General features: G+C 38.0%; 1 protein-coding gene across 1 annotated transcript; it reads left to right on the top strand.

Moving 5' to 3' along the window:
• The first annotated feature begins 11,154 nt into the window (after nucleotides 1–11,154).
• On the top strand, nucleotides 11,155–12,521 carry LOC101585472 (tubulin alpha-3 chain-like). Its single transcript, XM_012515929.2, is given in 2 exon segments — nucleotides 11,155–11,348; nucleotides 11,350–12,521. Coding segments are annotated over 2 exon segments (1,350 nt in total). The 3' UTR covers nucleotides 12,506–12,521.
• The last annotated feature ends 6,451 nt before the right edge of the window (nucleotides 12,522–18,972 follow it).

The raw sequence follows: 18,972 nt of genomic DNA, 5'->3' as shown, positions 1-18,972 counted from the left end.
AAAAAAAAAAAAAATAGCCATATGTGGCTAATGGCAACTGTACTGGACAGTACAAATATAAAACAGGAATCTAGTTTTGCAATAAGTTCTTTAGATAGCAATATTCCAAAGCATTGCAATAGGAAACTGATGTTTGGAGATATCACCATAGCCCTTCACAATTTTGGCTATCCTCACAATATTTCATTCACATAGTCATAAGTTCTCAATGTACCATTCATTTAGTTTATAAAGATCCAAAAGAATCTATTCTAAAGTCATAAGCATACAAACAAAGCACATTCTTATACTTAGTGACTGCTTGATTAATCATATATCATCCCAAAACTATCATTGCATCCTGAAAGCCTCTAACTCACAATCCACGTCGGCCATTAATACCTCTTCTCACAGTCTCAAGTACAGTCTGACACATAACAGTCACAGTCTTCCTTTACCTGGCAGTCAGGCAGGTGCACACACACGCAAGCACACATACACAGAGCCATGAAGTACAATACTCTAGCAGCCTGGTTGCCATGGGTTGTGTCGGGCTCAGAGCTCTGAGAGAAATCCAGACCCTGTCTCTCAGCCTTTTGCCGCTTTTCCAGGTCCAGGCTACATTTCCTTGAAAGTATCAAGGCAAAATCTAACCCCTTGTATGTGAGATTTTTATTTTTTTATTTTTATTTTAATGTTTTTGGGGGCGGGCCACTTAGGATGCCTAGGAGTATTTGAAATTTTTAGAACTGCTGGAGATTCTGTTGAGGAACATTCAATAGGACTGCTCAGACTGTAGCCAAGTGAGATCTACAGTTTGAGCAAGATACCCTCTGGAATGGCACCACTGCACACCTCACAACCCAAACCTACATACAGTGGGTGAACTGTGATACGAATACGATCTCCTTAGTGATTTTAAACTACATTTCCTGAATGCCCTGCATCACCTGCCACCTGTTGCTAGTAATAATGCTCTCTCCTGCACCCTCTCCTCTTACTTGATAGGGATACCATTCTGCCAGCTGACACTTGGACAGTTATAGCTGTTGCCATTTTACAGAGAACAGGATTTAGGCTTGGAAGTGTCACAGGAAGGAAGAAGATCACTAAATAGGTGTCCCTTTCCACCTTGAGAGCCCCTTTTGGAAGACATCTTTCTCCCTTGTGAAATCTGGTGTGTGAGTGGTTCTAAATAGTTTTATGGGCTGAGAATGTTTTGATATAGGTCTTTTTTTATTTCCTTTGTTCTGCTTTTTCCAGGAAAGGTACACAGAGGAGAAGAATATAGTATTACACATCTGAAAGTCTTGCATGAAGTAAGTTTCCATTTATTTCTCTTCTTGAATTTCTTCCTTTTAAAGTTGTTTTCTGGGGGCTGGGGAGATGGCTCAGTAGAATAAGTGCTTCCCTGGTAAGTGCAAGGGCCTGAGCTCAATCCCCGGTTCCCCCCCCCCCAAAAAAAAAAGATGTTTTCTGCCTCCTGCAACATCTCTCTAAAGAACCAACTGTTGGGTGATTGCCATTTACCCCAGAAGTTTAGTTCCATTCCTTGACTACGCACACCTCACCTTTCACCCAGTTATATATCAGTCTTCTTTAAACTTAGACTGATGAAAAACAATTATACCTTGCAGAGGGAAATTTGATGAAATTTTAACTTTATTATGGAACTTTCAAACAGAGAAAATGGGAACCTCAATGTATCCAATTCCTATCTATGATTAAAAACACTATCGATCTTTTTCCTATAGTATTTCTAAATTATTTCCTCCTTCTCTATACATATATGGCCAAAAATGACATATTTTGAAATAATCATCATGCTCTTGTACCAACACAAAAAACTAACAGTACTTCTATAACACCCTATACCCAGTCTATATTCAGATTTACCCTATATCAAAGGAAGATTTTATTTTATTTTTAAAATTAATTTTATTGAGAAACAAATAATAATGAGACAGTTTCAAAACAGGATAGTAGGACAGTTACAATAATTAATACATTGCATATTATTGTCTTCGTAATAGTTATTCATAGTACAAGATGCAGACATGATATCCTACCCAAACACTATTGGTACAAATTTTACTTCTCATTGAATTAAGAGAAAGTAGCTGTATATCTATCCTATTTTGTATATACAGATACAAAATGGTCCTTCATTTATATCCCCCTCAAAGGAAGATTTTATAATTGGTGTATTCAAATCAGGATCCATATAGATTTTACACATTACTTTTGGTTGCCAGATCTCTGAAGCCTTTTAAATCTATTACAGTTTCTTTCCTGCTTTTTGCTTTCTTTCTTTTTTCTTTCTTAAATTGGCTTCATTTATTTGTAGAAAAGCTAGATTATTTGCCCTATAGAGTATTCCACATTCTGCTTTTGACCAGTTTCTTTTTTGTAGTGTTAAAAGCTTGTTCTCAGATCACACATTTTTCTGTAACTGTATAGTTAGAGCTAGATGCTTGATCATATTTAGATCAGGTTCTGCCCAAATCCCAGTAGTTCATAGTTGGTGCTGTGTTCTTGTTACATTGCATTATGAGGTTTTTAAAGTATGATGTGGTATTGATCATTGTTGAAATATTGTTCACTTAATCTTTCCTTCGTAAAATTCTAGTTTCTTCCCTAAAGCATGTATTTTCGATGGTGGGAAAAGATATTTTTGCAAAGAGGACCAACCTTGGTTCTTGGCAGGGAGAGGGTCAAAAACAGTACAGTGGTTTGTGGCTCTCCAAGGACCACAGTACATGAGCAGACATGTACTGTATCTGTGGCAATAAAATGTCATATGTGGTCTTTAAAAAGCTTCTTAGGAGTTGGTTTTTGTGAGATGACAGGTCCTGAAAATGAGATGTGGTAGATGAAAAGAAAACAACTGCACTGGTGGTGCATGCCTGCAATTCTGGCACTCAGAAGGCTGGGGCAGGAGGATTGTTGAGAGTTCAAGAGCAACCTGGGCTGCAAAGTGGGCTCAAGACTAGCCTGAGCTGCATAGTGAGACCCTGTCCCAAAAAGGAGAGAGAGGACTGGGGAGATAGCTTGGCATCATGAGCACTTGCCTTGCAAGCTCAAGGTCCCAAGTTTGATCCCAAGTACTGCATGCTATGCTGGCCCTGGAACCCTGGCTGTGCCATGCCACCCTGAAACCAGGTGTGGTGGCAGATGTCCATAATCCCAGCCCTGGGGAGGATGAGAGGAGGATCACTCTGAGTCCTAACTATGTAGCGAGACCCTGTATCAATAATGAAATAATAAAAATTTTAAAAGAAAGAAAACAAATGAGACAAAGTTATGGGATGGGTAGGGGCACACAATCTCTGGGACTGAAGTCCCAATTGCAGTGTTTTCTGGCTATTTATTAGAGTCTTCTCTCTACAAAAAACAGAAATAGGGGGAAATGTGCAGATAAGTGAGAACATTATACTTTAACTATATCAAGCATTGTACTTTGGCCCTCTTAGAAATCATGGTTATCATTTCTTTGGACATAACTCAGCAGAACATCTTGTGCTATCCTAGCAGCAATTGGCTGGGACTAAGGTCCTATTTTCATTTCCTTTTACACTCAACTTTTTGCTAGATCTCCTCCAGAACAAACAATCATATGGCCTGGTCAGACTCAAAGTCCCATACACATTATACATTGTAAGGTAAACTATTGAGTGTCCTCCTCCATACTTAAGGAGCTGACAATGAAAATTTCTTAAAAATATAAGAAATATTATCTGGGTACAGTTAATATTTACTCTGCCTATAATCTCAGGTACTCAGGAGGCTGAGGCAGGAGCATTATTTGAGCCTCGGAGTGCAAGGCCAGCCTGGGCAACACAGCAAGACCTTGTTTCCTAAATAAAGCAATAGAATAAAATAAATAATTTTAAAAGTTATGAAACATTGGCTTAAAGGTTATGATTGAATCATTACTTCTTTATGGGTTACCTATTGCCATGGTAAAATTCCTCTATAATATATATGAGTCTGGTGCTTTTTGGGGGAGGATGATATATATTAAAATGGATTCACACTATACCTGATAATTTCTTTCTATTTCTTAATGGAGATTTTAAAATTTCTAAGTCAAAGACTTATTTTCTTTCCTTCCCTTTTCTTTTTGCAGTGCTAGGGATCACACCCAAGCCCTCCAACATGCAAACCAAACACTCTATCGTTGAGTTATATGCTGTTATAAGCAACCATGGTTGCTTATTCACTCTGGTAGGAGAGAGTTAAGTTCTGAGAAAGGAATCAGCAAGATGCCAGAGTAAAACAGAGGCTTTAAACGAAAGGGGAGGAGTTTTCTGCCTTGAGGAATTTGAGGGCAGAAATAGTATAGTTGTGCTTCCTCAAAGGGTGAGGTGGTGCAAATGCAAATCTGGTCCAAGTCTCAGGGAGGTTGGTGCAGATGGAAATGGCTTTATTCTCCTGTGGTTTCTGCAATGTCTGCAGGTAATGGCCTCCCAGATTGGGTGTCACCCATCCCTCTACTGGCTTCTATCTAGATATTACCCCAAAGTCTCCTGCACTCATAGTAGGGCTTTTGGAAATGAGGGGATCATGGGTGTGATACTGGATCAATCCATTTTTGGATTAGCATAGTTCTGGGTATGGATGATGAACTTTATGAAGAGTGAAGATTTACCCTGGATATGGATAGCACCAACCAATAAGCTTGTAGCCTGGATGGAATAAAAAGGGAAAGAAGAAAGGTTGCTGCTTCTTGCCTGCCACATATTAGCCAGCTTCCTTTGCCATATCACTGTGTCTTGGACTATCGAATAAAACAACTACAAAGTATGAGATAAAGTAAACCTTTCTATCTTTAACTTGTGGGTCTTGGATATTTGTCCTAGCAAGGAGAAAGTAACTAAGACAATCCCTACCCCTCAAAGGCCTTTAAAAAATGTTTATTAACTTCAAGGGTTTTACATTGTGATAAGAAATACAGCAGTATTTCTATTTTGTGGGACTTAGATTTTCCATTTTTCTAATTATCACAGGCTATGTTAATGAATATTCCACATGCAACTGAATAGAGGGTATATTTGATATTTTTTTGCCTGCATATAACATCTTTTTTTTTCTTTTCAAAGTTTTATTGATAAACATATAGCAATGAGACAGTTTCAAATCAAATCAAAAGTACAGTTTCAACAAATAATACACTGCATATATTCTTCTTAGTGGTTAATTCCTGTACAAGATGCAGACTTGTGATCCTACTTACAAACACCATTAGAAAAAATCATTCTATTCATTAAGAGAATGCAACTATATATCTATCCCAACCACTTTGAATACACAGATACAAAATGGACATTCATAGTTATACCCCAATTTTTTTTTAAGTTCTGTTGTTGAATATTATAGGTGTGTAAACTCAGCAAAATATTCTAAAAGAGTCCAGAAGCCCATAATAGCATTGGGTCTTCTGTTTAATTGGCAATGTCAGAAATTATTGACGTGAGTCCCCCACAGCTCAACATAACAACATGGCTTTATTTCCTATATTTCATCTTCATACTTTTCTACTGGATGGTTAAGACCAAGGTAAAGCAGAACCTATGCAACAAGAGTTGTAGCTTTTTGGTTTGAGAAGGTCAGTGAAATGCCCTCAGGATTTATCCTGAGATCCTGTACCTCAGATTGTAGAACCTTTGTCAGTGCAGCCATGTGGATGAGTATTTGATATTTTTGATATAAGATTTTAGATTTAGATCCATAAGAATTACTCATGGGACAGAGGTGGTGGCCCAGTGATAGAACTCTTGCCGAGCATCTAGGATGTCCTGCACTTGAATTCTAGCCCTGAAAGAGGAAAGAAAAGGAAGAATTGTCTCACTAAGTTCGCATTTTATTTAGCTTGCCTTGTTTTAAGTTCACATAACAATGTGTTTCAGAAAAGAGCTACAGATTTGTGAGTACTGTATAAATACTTATATATCTTATATAATTCAAAGCTAAAATCAAGAATGTTGGGAAATAGAATAAGTAACCTAGACAAGAATTACCAAATAACTGGGAATTCAGCAACACATGGCGCATTGTATTTATAATGAGGGATATCACTTTGGGTGATAGTTTAGATAGAAAAACACTCTGAGAAGTCTCTCAAAGAGTAAGTTCAGAATAATCTAGGAACAGGTAGAATGGTTATACTTCTGAGACTGATATTTCATATGTATATAGTATATGTGCTATAAGTATATGTGTTCAAAGTGAACACATTCATATATACACAGGGTTTAGTGAAAAATGTCACATTTCTGGTAGAAGTTTTTCCTGGGAAGAAGAATTTATTGGGAGCTGACAAAGTATAGCACTCTAGGAATGAGTTAAAAGGCAGTTCCGTGATATGTCTTGCAGTAGTCAGGCAGCGATATTTAAGGATACAAAGTTTCTTTTTCTTTTTCTTTAATATATTTGGTTGTTACAGGGTCTCACTATGCAGCTCAGACTCATAGTAACCCTCCTGTTTTCAGCCTCCCCCTCGCTGGGATTACAGGCCAGCGCCACTATGCCCTGGACTCTGACCAGCTCAGCCCTCTCTGGGGGCAGCAGCAAGCAGTGCTGGGGATCTAACCAAGGTCACTGGGCTTGCCTAAACTTGCCTGAGACAATCCACTGAGCTGTCTCACTGATCACAAAGTTTCATTTTGAGGTGATGGAAATATTCAAAAATTGAGACTAACCCAAAACTCATTCACTTATCACAAAATGTGAACACTGTAATGTAAATGAGTCCAAAGAAAGAGGAAATACAATCTGAAGTTTATGTTAGAACAGGGAACATGATCATAGGTTTTCTGAAGGAGGTATTAAATTTTAATTAGTCTCAGGATTTGCAAAAGGAGAACTATGGCCACTGCATATTTTCTTCTCTGATATGTAATTCAAATTATAAATTCCCTCCACTGATTGGATCATAATTTGATTTACAATTTTGTGGAGGTGATGTAAAGAGATGGAACCTAGTTGAAGGGAGTGGATCATTGAGAATGACCTTCCTGACCTTTTTCTGCATAGAGCTCTCTCCTCTCTGCTTTCCAACTGCTGTGATGAGCAAGTGTCTTACACCATAGTGTTTTGCTAGGATGTTCTTCCTCCCCTCAGGCTCACAGCAATTTAACTAGCTAACCATGGAATAAATCCTCTGAAACTGCAGCAATCCTTTCCTCCTCTGTGTTGTTTTTCTCAGTTACATTTGGACACAGTGATGAAAAGCTGACCAGAATAGGTACCAAGACTGATGACAGAAGAAACTGAGAAAGTACTGAATTCAGATAAAGGCTTAAACATTTTGGGTAAATATCTGGTACCTTATTATTCCTTCATTAAATATTGGATTTACCTATTGTATTATCTATCTATCTATCTATCTATCTATCTATCTATCTATCTATCTATCTAATGATTTGGTACAGGGTCTCACTATGCAGCTCAGATTCATAGTGATCTTCCTGTCTCAGCCTTACCAGTGTTGGGATTTCAGGCATGAGCCACCATGCCATTTTGGTGGCTTGTGCAGCATGCGGTATCAGGGATCGAACTTGGGTCCTTGCACTTGCCAGGTAGGTACTTAGAATGCCAAGCTATCTCCCCAGCCACCTATTGTATAATTTATCATGTACCTGAGTAAAATTTTTCTGTAACTCATTGTTAAGAGTTAAACTCAGCTAATTTAAAGAATTACATTAGCATAAGCAAGGAAATTTGTCAGATTTTTTATTACTTCAGGGTATAGAATTATGTAGTTTCACATGCTTTGTGATCCAAAATAAACCTCTCCTCATATACACTGTCAGTGTTGAGTATTGTGTCCATGGGACATATATGTTTTATTGGGAAGGTCTTTTTCATGTCAGGCCTGACATATATTACAGGCATGTGCTACCACACCTAGCAAATCGTTACATTCTTGCATAAAAATGACTTCATACTAATACAAATGACAGTCATAAAAATATCTTAAGTCTTAAACTCAACTAACATTTATAACATAATGCATGTACAAACATAAATTATTTCCTAACCAATATAGATGTAGGATTTTCAGCAACCTAGACAACAATTTGAATGAGAGTTCAAGACTTTTCCAAATTAAATATGTAGCAGAACATTAGCCTCTTGTAAGAGAATTATGTAGATGCAGGAAGACTGAAAGCAATGGAAAGTTTATGAATTAAATATAAATTCTTTATATAACAGGTTTCTGATAAGAATGTGATAAAAATAACTCAAAAATAATTCATGCTATTATTTCATTTACAGTCTTATTCCAATAACCTGTAACTGCTGACCAATTAGTAAATTCCTTCCTATATTAATATAAATTATACTATGAATTGTCTGATAAGTACATTGTGTCCTTTTAAAAAGGCCTTCAAATATTGTTTCCCAAAAGAACCAAGTGACTTCAATTAATGAATAATGAGGCCTTTGCAATGCTTTTTTTTTTTTTTTTTTTTTTTTTAGAACTGGGGATTAAACTCAGGCCCTTGTGCTTGTCAGGCAAGCATTTATTCTACTGAGCCATCTCCCCAGTCCCTTGCAATGCTTTTATATCATAAATTTCACAATAGTGAAATAAAGTGATAGCTCAGAGAAAAATCCCATCTTGATATATTCTACATAGCCATTTCATTTCTCAACAGTGTAAATTGTCTGGTGTTGAGCAAATTTTGAGCCGTGACTTCACTGGGGCATATTTTACATGCCATGTAACTCATGTATACAACCCAAAGTTTTTTTAATGATTTTTTTTAGAGTTGTGCAACCATTTCTGTATGCACAGAAATGGATTCAGTTATGCCTTTAGTATCTTTTTTTTTTTTTTTTCAGAACCAGAGATTGAACTCAGGCCCTTGCGCTTGCCTGGCAAGTGCATCTATCTATTCTACTGAGCTATCTCCCTGGCCCCTGAGCTGTGACTTCAGATGTTTCAAGTCTGTCCCTTCACAGATAGTCACCATTGTGAGTTTTCTGTTTACTGAAATATGAATGGCGAATAAAGATGTAGTTATTCTTCTTAAATTCACAGGTCCCTGACCAGTGTACTTTCTATGACATATAAGAATTTCCCAGGTTGGGGATATAGCTCAGTGGCGTAAGAGCCTGCCTGGCAAGCGCAAGGTCCTGAGTTCGATACCCAGTGCTGCAGGAAAAAAAAAAACCAAACCAAAAAACCAAAAAAAACGGATTTCCCTTGTTATTTATATATGTAAAGTTTATTGGCCAGTATGCATGCTCTGATGTCTAGTAAGTTATGAACACTGGAAAAAAGATTTTCCTCATTCTTCATATTTATATGGTCTCCTTCCAGCATGGATTTTTCTCATGCCAACTTGTGAACCATGCAAAAGGTATTTCCACATTCCTTACATTCATAGTTTTTCTCATCAGTGTGTATCTTCTGATGCTGATTAAATACCAAGCTGTAAAGAAAGATCTGTCCACATCCCTTACATTCATAATTTATGAATTATCTCATGTTGAGAAAGATGAGGCCCAAATAAAAAATCTCCCTATAATGCTTACGTTTAGAAAGTTTCTAGCTAGTATGAATTTGTTGATGTCAAGAGCAAGGTGTAAGCTCCAGATGTAGGTTATACCGCATATTGCACATTCACAGGGTTTTATTGCACATTCACAGGGTTTCCTACCAACATGAACAGTCTGATGCCTGGCAAGATTTGCACCTTGAATAAAAGCGTTACCACATTCTTGAATTCATGTGAATTCTCTTTCCTGTGAATTTTTGACATTTGGTCAGGCGTAAGTGCCAATTAAAACCCTTCCCACACTCCTTACACTCACAAGGCTTTTCATCTTTGTGACTCCTCTGATATTTAATTAGAGGAGATTGCTGACTAAAGGACTTGGTACATTAATCAGAATCATTGGGGGCCAGGGAGATGGCTCAGTAGAATAAGCGCTTCTCTGCAAGCACAAGGGTCTGAGTTCAATCCCCGGAAAAAAAAAAAAAAAAAAAAAAAAGAATCATTGGGCTTTTCACTAGTATGAATTCTCCAATGTTGACTAAGGCCTGATCCCAAATGAAAGGTCTTCCCATATTCTTTACATTTATAAGATTTATCACCAGTATGAATTTGCTCATGGATATGAACTTATGAATGAAACCTAAAGGCTTTCTCATATTCCTTATATTTGAGTTTCCACCAGTAGAAATTTGTTTATGGATACTAACTTGTAAATGAAATCTAAAGGCTTTCCAAAATTCCTTATATTTAAAAGGTTCCTCACTGGTATGAATTCTCCTAGAACCAGTTAGGCTTGAATGTAATCTTAAAGCTTTGCCACATTGTTTACATTCATATCTTTTCTTGTCAGTGTGAATTGTTTCATATTGAGTAAATTCTAAATTGGGAAGAAAGGAAGAAAAGTCTTTTGATATTCCTTATCTTCATAGCATTTGCCATTTGTGTAAATTGACTTAGGTTGACCAGGTCTGAGCAAGAACGAAAGCTTCTTCATATTCTTCAGATGCACTCAGTATCTCTCATGTATTGAGTTTCTGGCATTGATTAAAAGCCATGTGCTGGTTCAAAGTATGCATATTTTTCACAGGAGACTATTAACGGGTTGAAGTACTCATTTTGATTTTTATGCTGTATTTGCAACTGTCGTTTGTTGACTTCATCACCTCTCAAACATAAACATTCAAGGGTGTGATTTCTACAAATTCTTATTACTTCCCCATTGGGAGAATTCTCTTTCCAAAGTGTGTGTTTGTTTGTTTGTTTCAGTACTGTGGATTGAACTCAGGACACTGCACTTGCCAGGCAAGCGCTTATTCTACTGAGCTATCTCCTTGGCCCTAAACTTCTAATGTTTATATATAGTGTAAACCCTAAAGTAAAACACAAAAAGTGAATGACTTAAAAAAAATTCTAACTTAGGATAATATGAAAAAAGTTTTTAAAAAAAGTTTAAAAGATAATACAAGATGAGTCAAATGAGAGACTTAAAATTTTGTTTTTATGTTATTCCCTGGGCTAATAAAAAATGATTGGCCGGGTACCAACTCAATAAAAAATAGGATTATTTAAAATTTTGGGGTGCACAAGGAGAGGAGCACGAGAAGCGAGAAGTACGAGAAGCGAGAGCGGTGTCTACCCGAGCGGTGTCTACCCGGCAGGACTCGTCATGAGGGAGTGTATCTCTATCCACGTGGGGCAGGCAGGTGTCCAGATCGGCAATGCCTGCTGGGAATTGTACTGCCTTGAACATGGAATCCAGCCTGATGGTCAGATGCCTAGCGACAAAACTATTGGTGGCGGGGACGACTCCTTCAACACGTTCTTCAGTGAGACTGGGGCTGGCAAGCACGTGCCCAGAGCAGTTTGTGGACCTGGAGCCCACGGTGGTAGATGAAGTGCGCACCGGGACCTACCGACAGCTCTTCCACCCGGAGCAGCTGATCACAGGGAAGGAAGATGCAGCTAATAATTATGCTAGAGGCCATTACACCATTGGCAAGGAGATCGTGGACCTGGTCCTGGACCGCATCCGCAAGCTGGCGGATCTGTGCACAGGCCTGCAGGGCTTCCTCATCTTCCACAGCTTTGGAGGTGGCACCGGCTCCGGGTTCGCGTCTCTGCTCATGGAGCGGCTCTCGGTGGACTACGGCAAGAAGTCCAAGCTGGAGTTTGCCATTTACCCAGCGCCCCAGGTGTCCACGGCCGTCGTGGAGCCCTACAACTCCATCCTGACCACGCACACGACCCTGGAACACTCGGACTGTGCCTTCATGGTGGACAACGAAGCCATCTATGACATCTGTCGGCGCAACCTGGACATCGAGCGCCCCACCTACACCAACCTCAATCATCTGATCGGGCAGATTGTGTCCTCCATCACGGCCTCCTTGCGCTTTGACGGGGCCCTGAATGTGGACTTGACGGAGTTCCAGACCAACCTGGTGCCGTACCCCCGCATCCACTTCCCCCTGGCCACCTACGCCCCGGTCATCTCTGCCGAGAAGGCCTACCACGAGCAGCTGTCCGTGGCTGAGATCACCAATGCCTGCTTCGAGCCAGCCAATCAGATGGTCAAGTGTGACCCTCGCCACGGCAAGTACATGGCCTGCTGCATGTTGTACAGGGGAGATGTGGTTCCCAAAGATGTCAATGCTGCCATCTCCACCATCAAGACCAAGCGTACCATCCAGTTTGTGGATTGGTGCCCGACTGGATTCAAGGTGGGCATTAACTACCAGCCCCCGACCGTGGTTCCAGGGGGAGACCTGGCCAAGGTGCAGCGGGCCGTGTGCATGCTGAGCAACACCACTGCCATCGCCGAGGCCTGGGCCCGCTTGGACCACAAGTTCGATCTCATGTATGCCAAGCGGGCCTTTGTGCACTGGTATGTGGGAGAAGGCATGGAGGAAGGGGAGTTCTCCGAGGCCCGGGAGGATCTGGCGGCGCTGGAGAAGGATTATGAAGAGGTGGGCGTGGATTCCATGGAAGCAGAGGCTGAAGAAGGAGAAGAATACTGAGTAGGCATGAGCAGCTGGCAACTCTTCCTTAACTTCCTGCTCACATGCACTGTTTACCATTACAGTATGTACCTATTAAAGTTCCTGTATTGAAGCATTAAAAAAAAATAAATAAATAAAAATAAAATTTTGGGCTGGGGTAAAGGTTGTATTTCATTCAGTATGGTATAAAACCTTTAACACATATAAACATTTAAAAATAATTTTTGAATAAATACATTACAAGACAATAAAAGAGGAATGGGGAAGATGGAGCACAGATAGCACTAAAAAAACTAGAAATAGAACAAAAAGGACAACCTAATAATATAATAATAATGTAATATATCTCACTATCTACTCCTTTCCATTTTTATTAAAGGGATTACATGTAGTGTTTCTGTATGACTTTCTGTGGAAACAAATGAAAACCAAAGCAATTCAGGATACCTTTGGGAAATATGAAGATATGTGATCATAACTAATCAACTTATGTTTTGCCTGTGCACATGTAAATATTTAACTTTTCTTATTTCCTGCACTGTGGCTAGCCAAATTATTTTTTGTCACATAATCCCAATCAAGATGCTTTTATTTATTTACTCTTGATGATGAAGAACTGATCATCCATTCTAGAGACCCACCAAGGCTTACTTAAATATCCATTTTCCTTCTATCCAAGGCCAATGAAAGTATCTAAAAAGATAACTAAAAATTTGTAAGCACTATATTAGGTACTATGATAATTTATAATCCCGAACTAAAAAAAGAAAGGCTGAAAATAACAGAACATCTGTGTAGTATGTGTATGTGGGAAGCAATCTAATGCAGTTGTGAAAATCCTAGGAACCCAATAATATAGGACACATTGTATATACATTGAAGGAGACAAGTATGAGTAATGGTTCAGATAAGAAAACAATTTATTAAATTTGGCAAAGAAGAATTCAGCATGATGACGAATAAGTAGAACTATTACTCTGCTGTGAATCATTTTTTGTAAGTATGTAGGACTGAGTAAAAATGTCATATATTTGTGTTATGAGCTTTTCCTGGGAGGCAGAGTATCTTGGGATCTGAGCAAAGACTCTAGCAGTAACTGAATGAGTCAAAAGGCAGTTCAATCAGATGGTATAAACAGTAATGAACTGCAGGTAAAAGTAGGCAGACTAGAATTTCAGACTCCCATTCTGTTACTCAAACTATATTTAGGTGTTGGGAAACCTACTGAGCTTAATATTACAAGTTTGTTAAAAAAGGTGGAAGTAATACAGTGTTTCTATAAAGTGCCTTCAAAAGAGTAAAGTGCTGAACAAGTAGTAAAGGATCATTATAATCATCAGTAGAGAAAAAAATGGAGAATATTGTGAATTAAATAAGTCAAGAATTGCCTTTTATGACACAGAATTCTCCTGGGTTGTGCACCTTTAGTCCTTACTTCTCTTTTGCAACTTCCTCCTTTAATGAGGCCAGATCCTATATTCACCTAGTATCCTGATTTTCACCAAAGCAGCGTAGTCTCTCTTGCTGTAGAGCCTATTATGCAGAAATTTATGGCTATGTTTCTGTCATAGAAAAGATTTAAAAATTTCTTAATATATTACTTAGTCCATGTTAACTCTTCTAAATCTAAAATTAAATAGATAATCAGTAACTTTTGATTGAAATGAAGAGAATTAAGTAACTAAGGAAATGTGTAGCAAGGAGACAGTCGTAAAGTTAAGAAAAATTCAAGAGAGACAATAAACTGAAAAACATGGCTACAATGTTCTTTGCAGGAGAGAGGGAATGAAGAAATTTATAAATACCTACATGAAAAAAAGGAAAATGAGAAATACTTGATTCAAACAATCCATAAAGCAATGACTAGGAAAAAAAAATTGTACTTTCCTTGTTATAACATAAAGGAAAAATGAAAGCATTGGAAGGGGAAACTATGTGGGATGAAATAAAAGTTCTTCTGGAAAAGGTTTGCTCCCAAGATCTCAAGCCTTTATTAAAGTTTTTTTGCCTATTTAAAAGATACTGCAGAGCAGTATTTCAGGTATTAATGCTAGTATTTATGATGAAGAATGCTTGTGCCTGCTCAGCCTTCACTTACCTGGGCAAGGTCCTCTTGTCTCATCTCTCAAAAACATCCAGGGCCCTTGCCTTTTCTCCAACAAGTAGAATACATCTGGCTGATAAATGTAAAGTCCTGGTAGAAGATAAAACACAGAAAATGACCACATGGGTAAAGGTTCCAAAGTTTACACCTAGTTCTTTGATGACGATTACTATGAAATTTAGAAAGCACATTTTTTTCCCAGGAACAGATGTCAGGTTCCTATAGACATATGAAAGACAACTTAATAATTGACAATGAATGGGCTGGTGAGATGGCTCAGTGGTCTAAAGCACCTACTTAGAACAAGCTAAGCTAAGCAAAGCACAGGGACCACGGTTCAGTCCCCCAGCACCACATGCCAGCCAGCCCCGCCCTCTGGTGGGCTGAACTGGCCACACACACAAAATAAATAAATAAATAAATAAAATAAAATTCTTTAAAAAATAATAATTGACAATGAAGAAGGCAGGAATTTCTATGACTATATTGTGAACTTTAACCACTGAAATAAGATTGTTGTAGTTTTCCACCATCACAGCTCTGTATAAATTCTTCTACTTGAGAACCTGGCACTCCCACTCCTTCTTAGAGAAATCTACAACAACATCTCTTAATGAAATCAAGTGCTACAATGGCAAACCCAAATAAACATTAATGATGAGGTTTTTTTAAAACAGAACTCCTTTGCTGCAAAGGAAAAGGTTGTATTTCAGGGTATGGGACATACAATGAACAAAACTTTACGGTTGCCTGGCTGAGGGACAGATGGAAATAAGTAATTAAAGCCAAGTACCAACAGGCTCACAAAAACTATTACTGCTTAGTGACAAAAATCCCTATGAGCTTCAGATAACAAATAGCAAGGCTTTACATTAACAGCCTAGAGTAAGAGACATCATAGGATTTTCTGTGACATCACTGAGAGATTACTCCAGCCTGGCATGACTAACTCCAGACCTGCTATTACATGAGCAATGTTGGGGGTTTTGTGAGCTGTTCATTTTATGTTAACTTTTGTTTTATTTTGAGATAAGGTCTCTTTGTAGTTTAGGCTGTCCTTGAACTTACCATGTAGCTTAGGCTGGCCTTGAACTTGTAGCAATCCTCTTGCCTCAGCCTCCTGAATGCTGGTATTACAGGTGTGCACCACTATATCTGGCCTGTGTTTATTTTTTGCAGAGGATATTTTGAGATACATTTCCCATCAGCTTACAGTGAAAGAATTTTTGACAGATATGCTCCCTAAGTGAATATTATTTTCTGAGGAGAATGGATAAGGTTTTGTTGTTGTTGTTTGAACAGGAGATTGAACTCAGGCACTTCTTGCTTATTCTACTGAGCCATCTCCCCGGCCCCTGGATAAGGCTTAAGGAACTCTACTAAGCAGCTGACAATCAGTATATCTTTTGTTAATGATCTTAATCTCTCCCTAATTTCCTGGACAGAGCTCAACTCTCTGTGAACTCAGTGTTCCCTTATAAATTCTAATAGCATCACAAGATGCCACAAAATGAAGTGAATACCAACCAAAGCCAGCTTCTATGTTGACTGATAATATTTACTCCATTCCATGGAATAAATAAAAGCTTTCATGAAATGTGATCTTGAATAACTCAGTTCCACCTTAACTTACAATTTTGAAGCAAAACCTCTATAATATTCCCAGTATGGAAATAGACTTAGCTTTGTTCAGTGTTCTGTCAGAAGAATTGGACATAGGGCACACTGACACTGAATACCATCACGTACAGATCTGGAAATATTCAGTGGAGAAAAGATGGACTCTGAGGGAAGGAATTAGACTGGTTCATATCCATAATTCACTACTCTGAACTGATTCATATAAGTAGTTTAAAAATAACAATTAAAATATTCTTATGGTGTGATACAAATGGAGTATTTCTGCATGTAATTCCAATTCATATGGGCCATAATTTTAAATTCCAATAATTGACCGGATAGCTTTTTATTTGTTTGGCTTTCTCTCTTGAGTCCTGAGAAAACAAGATAGAAGGGAAGATTCATAGCAGGCTTACCTTATACATTTCAAATGAGAACATTCTCTTCTTTATAGAAAGATCAGAGGGAGTCTGAGAAAATTCTGGCCCTATACAAAATAAGACAGACTTGACTAAAGCAGGGTAGAGATTCAATCTAAATGGTTGTGTGAAAATCATGACCTAGATCAGAATATGAGATAAAACCATTGTGATTCCAATAAATGTCTTGTATACCTATATAAGCCAGGAATTATATATCCCCAGAATTATTTTAAGGATAATGATCCCTGCTACCTGAGAACCCACTGTACCTTCATAGGGCTCTCCTGAATACTATACTTCCATGATAGTGTCTTGTTTCCTGCTCCATGCCCATGTTTTCATAACACCTACTGACTCATACTTACCCAAAGCATTCAAGGGCCACCAGAAAATAAAGTTAATTTTTGAGGCTAAATAATCCTGACTAGATTCATCATAATTCAATTGTATGACCTATATATACAAACTCAATAGTGTTTAGTGGGGCACAAAAAGACCTGTGTACATAGAGTATTTAACCAATTTGCACTATTAATTCCTACTAACCTCAAGACCCTGGTACTCTCTTCTTTATTTCTGCTTTCTTGTACAGAGTCTTGAAAAAACTGAAAATATGGTTCTGATAATTCCTTCCCACTTGAGGATGATAACAAACATACTGACTGAGCAATATTATGTATGAATATTATGTGTATATTTTACTGAAAATATGGAGAAGTTAAGCATATTAAAAGTAGATAGAATAGCATTATAAATGTCTAGATATATCAGAGACCACTGCATATGTACACTTTAAACTTTATGCTCAAGCTACCTGTTAAAATCCATTATTCTAATTTAAAAGAGATAACTGGTCACTTTCTCAAATTCATTATCAGAAAATAGTATAAATTTGTTAAACCCAAAACTTACTCACTTTTCATCTTGGCTCTCACTGCTCTTTAGATTTCAGGGTTTCTCATTTTGTTGGAGGAATTATTTGAGCACTGTCCTATGGGGCATAACATGCTCTCTGCCCCCTGTTTTACTGATACAGAGTTTAGAGTATCTTTTCATAAATTATATTGTAAGACTGAAGTAAGTTTGGGCTTAGTATTTGCTTAGTTTGGCTTAGCAAATACTTTCTGTAAAAAATATTTAGAAGTATTTCATTGAGCTGAGTATGTTAGCATATATCTGTAATTGTAGCCCTCAGGAAGCTGAGGCAGAACAATCAGAGGTATAAATTGCCCAGCCTAGGCAATATAATGAGACCCCCTCTCAAAATTAAAAAAATTATAAAAATGATCTGGGACTGTAGCTCAGCATGAATTCCTTCAAGAATACCCTTCTTATCAACCTCCAGTATAGTGCTGAACAAGAATTACAAAAGTGGACATCTTTGTCTTATTTTTCACAGAGAAGAAAAATAGCCAATCTTTCTCCATTAAATATGATGCTAGTTGTAGGGTTTTCTCAGATGCCTTATATCAGGTTGTGGAAATTCTTTTACTCCTAGCTTTTAGACTATGGATTTGTTTGTTTCATCATAAAAGAGTACTGGACTTTTTTTACTGTCTCTTGAGATGACTGTGTGCTTTCTAATGGTAGGATGCATCACATTAAGTGATTTTTGGATGTTGAGTCACCGTCTTTGCACTCCCAGGATAAATCCTATTCAGTCATGTTATATAATCCAATTTCTGTGTCACTGAGTTTGGTACCAGTATTACATACATATTCTCATGAGATATTGTGCTAGTTAATCTTAATTGTTCATTTGAAAGGACTGAAACACCTGGCGAAGTGCCTCCATCATGCGGGCCCAATGCTCATCAGTGGATTAATCCACTGATGTTCATAGGTGAAGTGATGTTAGAATTTAAGTCACTGGGGTCAGCCTTTGGAGATTATGTCTCTGCCTGGTGGTTTTTGTGCTCTGATTCCTGGCTGCCATGAAGTAAGTAGCTTTGTTCCACCATTTCCTCCCACTATGATGTTCCTGCCTTGGAGTCAGCAAACCACAGACTGAAATCTCTGAAACTGTGAGCTGAAATAAAACTTCTCTTTTAGATTGTGTGGGTCCCAGAAACAAGAAGAATGACTAATACAAATAACATATACAGATATGCTTTAACAGGGTTCAGTATCTAGGTAATACCACCTCCTAAAATAAGCAAGAAGCCTGGCAGTGTCTTTTAATTGCAGAGTAGAAACTAGATAAATTCAGAATAGTTTGAGTTTTCCTGAACCAATTTAGGTTTTGAAAGGCAAAGAAGGCTTAACTATTCCAGGGGGTCAAATTATGAAGAAATGTTCTAAATTTGAGCAGAAAAACTAAAACTACCCTTGTTCACTTT

Source organism: Octodon degus, unplaced genomic scaffold (assembly GCF_000260255.1).
Source record: "Octodon degus isolate 3935 unplaced genomic scaffold, OctDeg1.0 scaffold00083, whole genome shotgun sequence".
In the NCBI taxonomy this organism is placed as follows: Eukaryota; Metazoa; Chordata; class Mammalia; order Rodentia; family Octodontidae; genus Octodon; species Octodon degus.
Note: the sequence above shows the minus strand (reverse complement) of the source record. Positions and strands in the feature narration are given on the sequence as shown.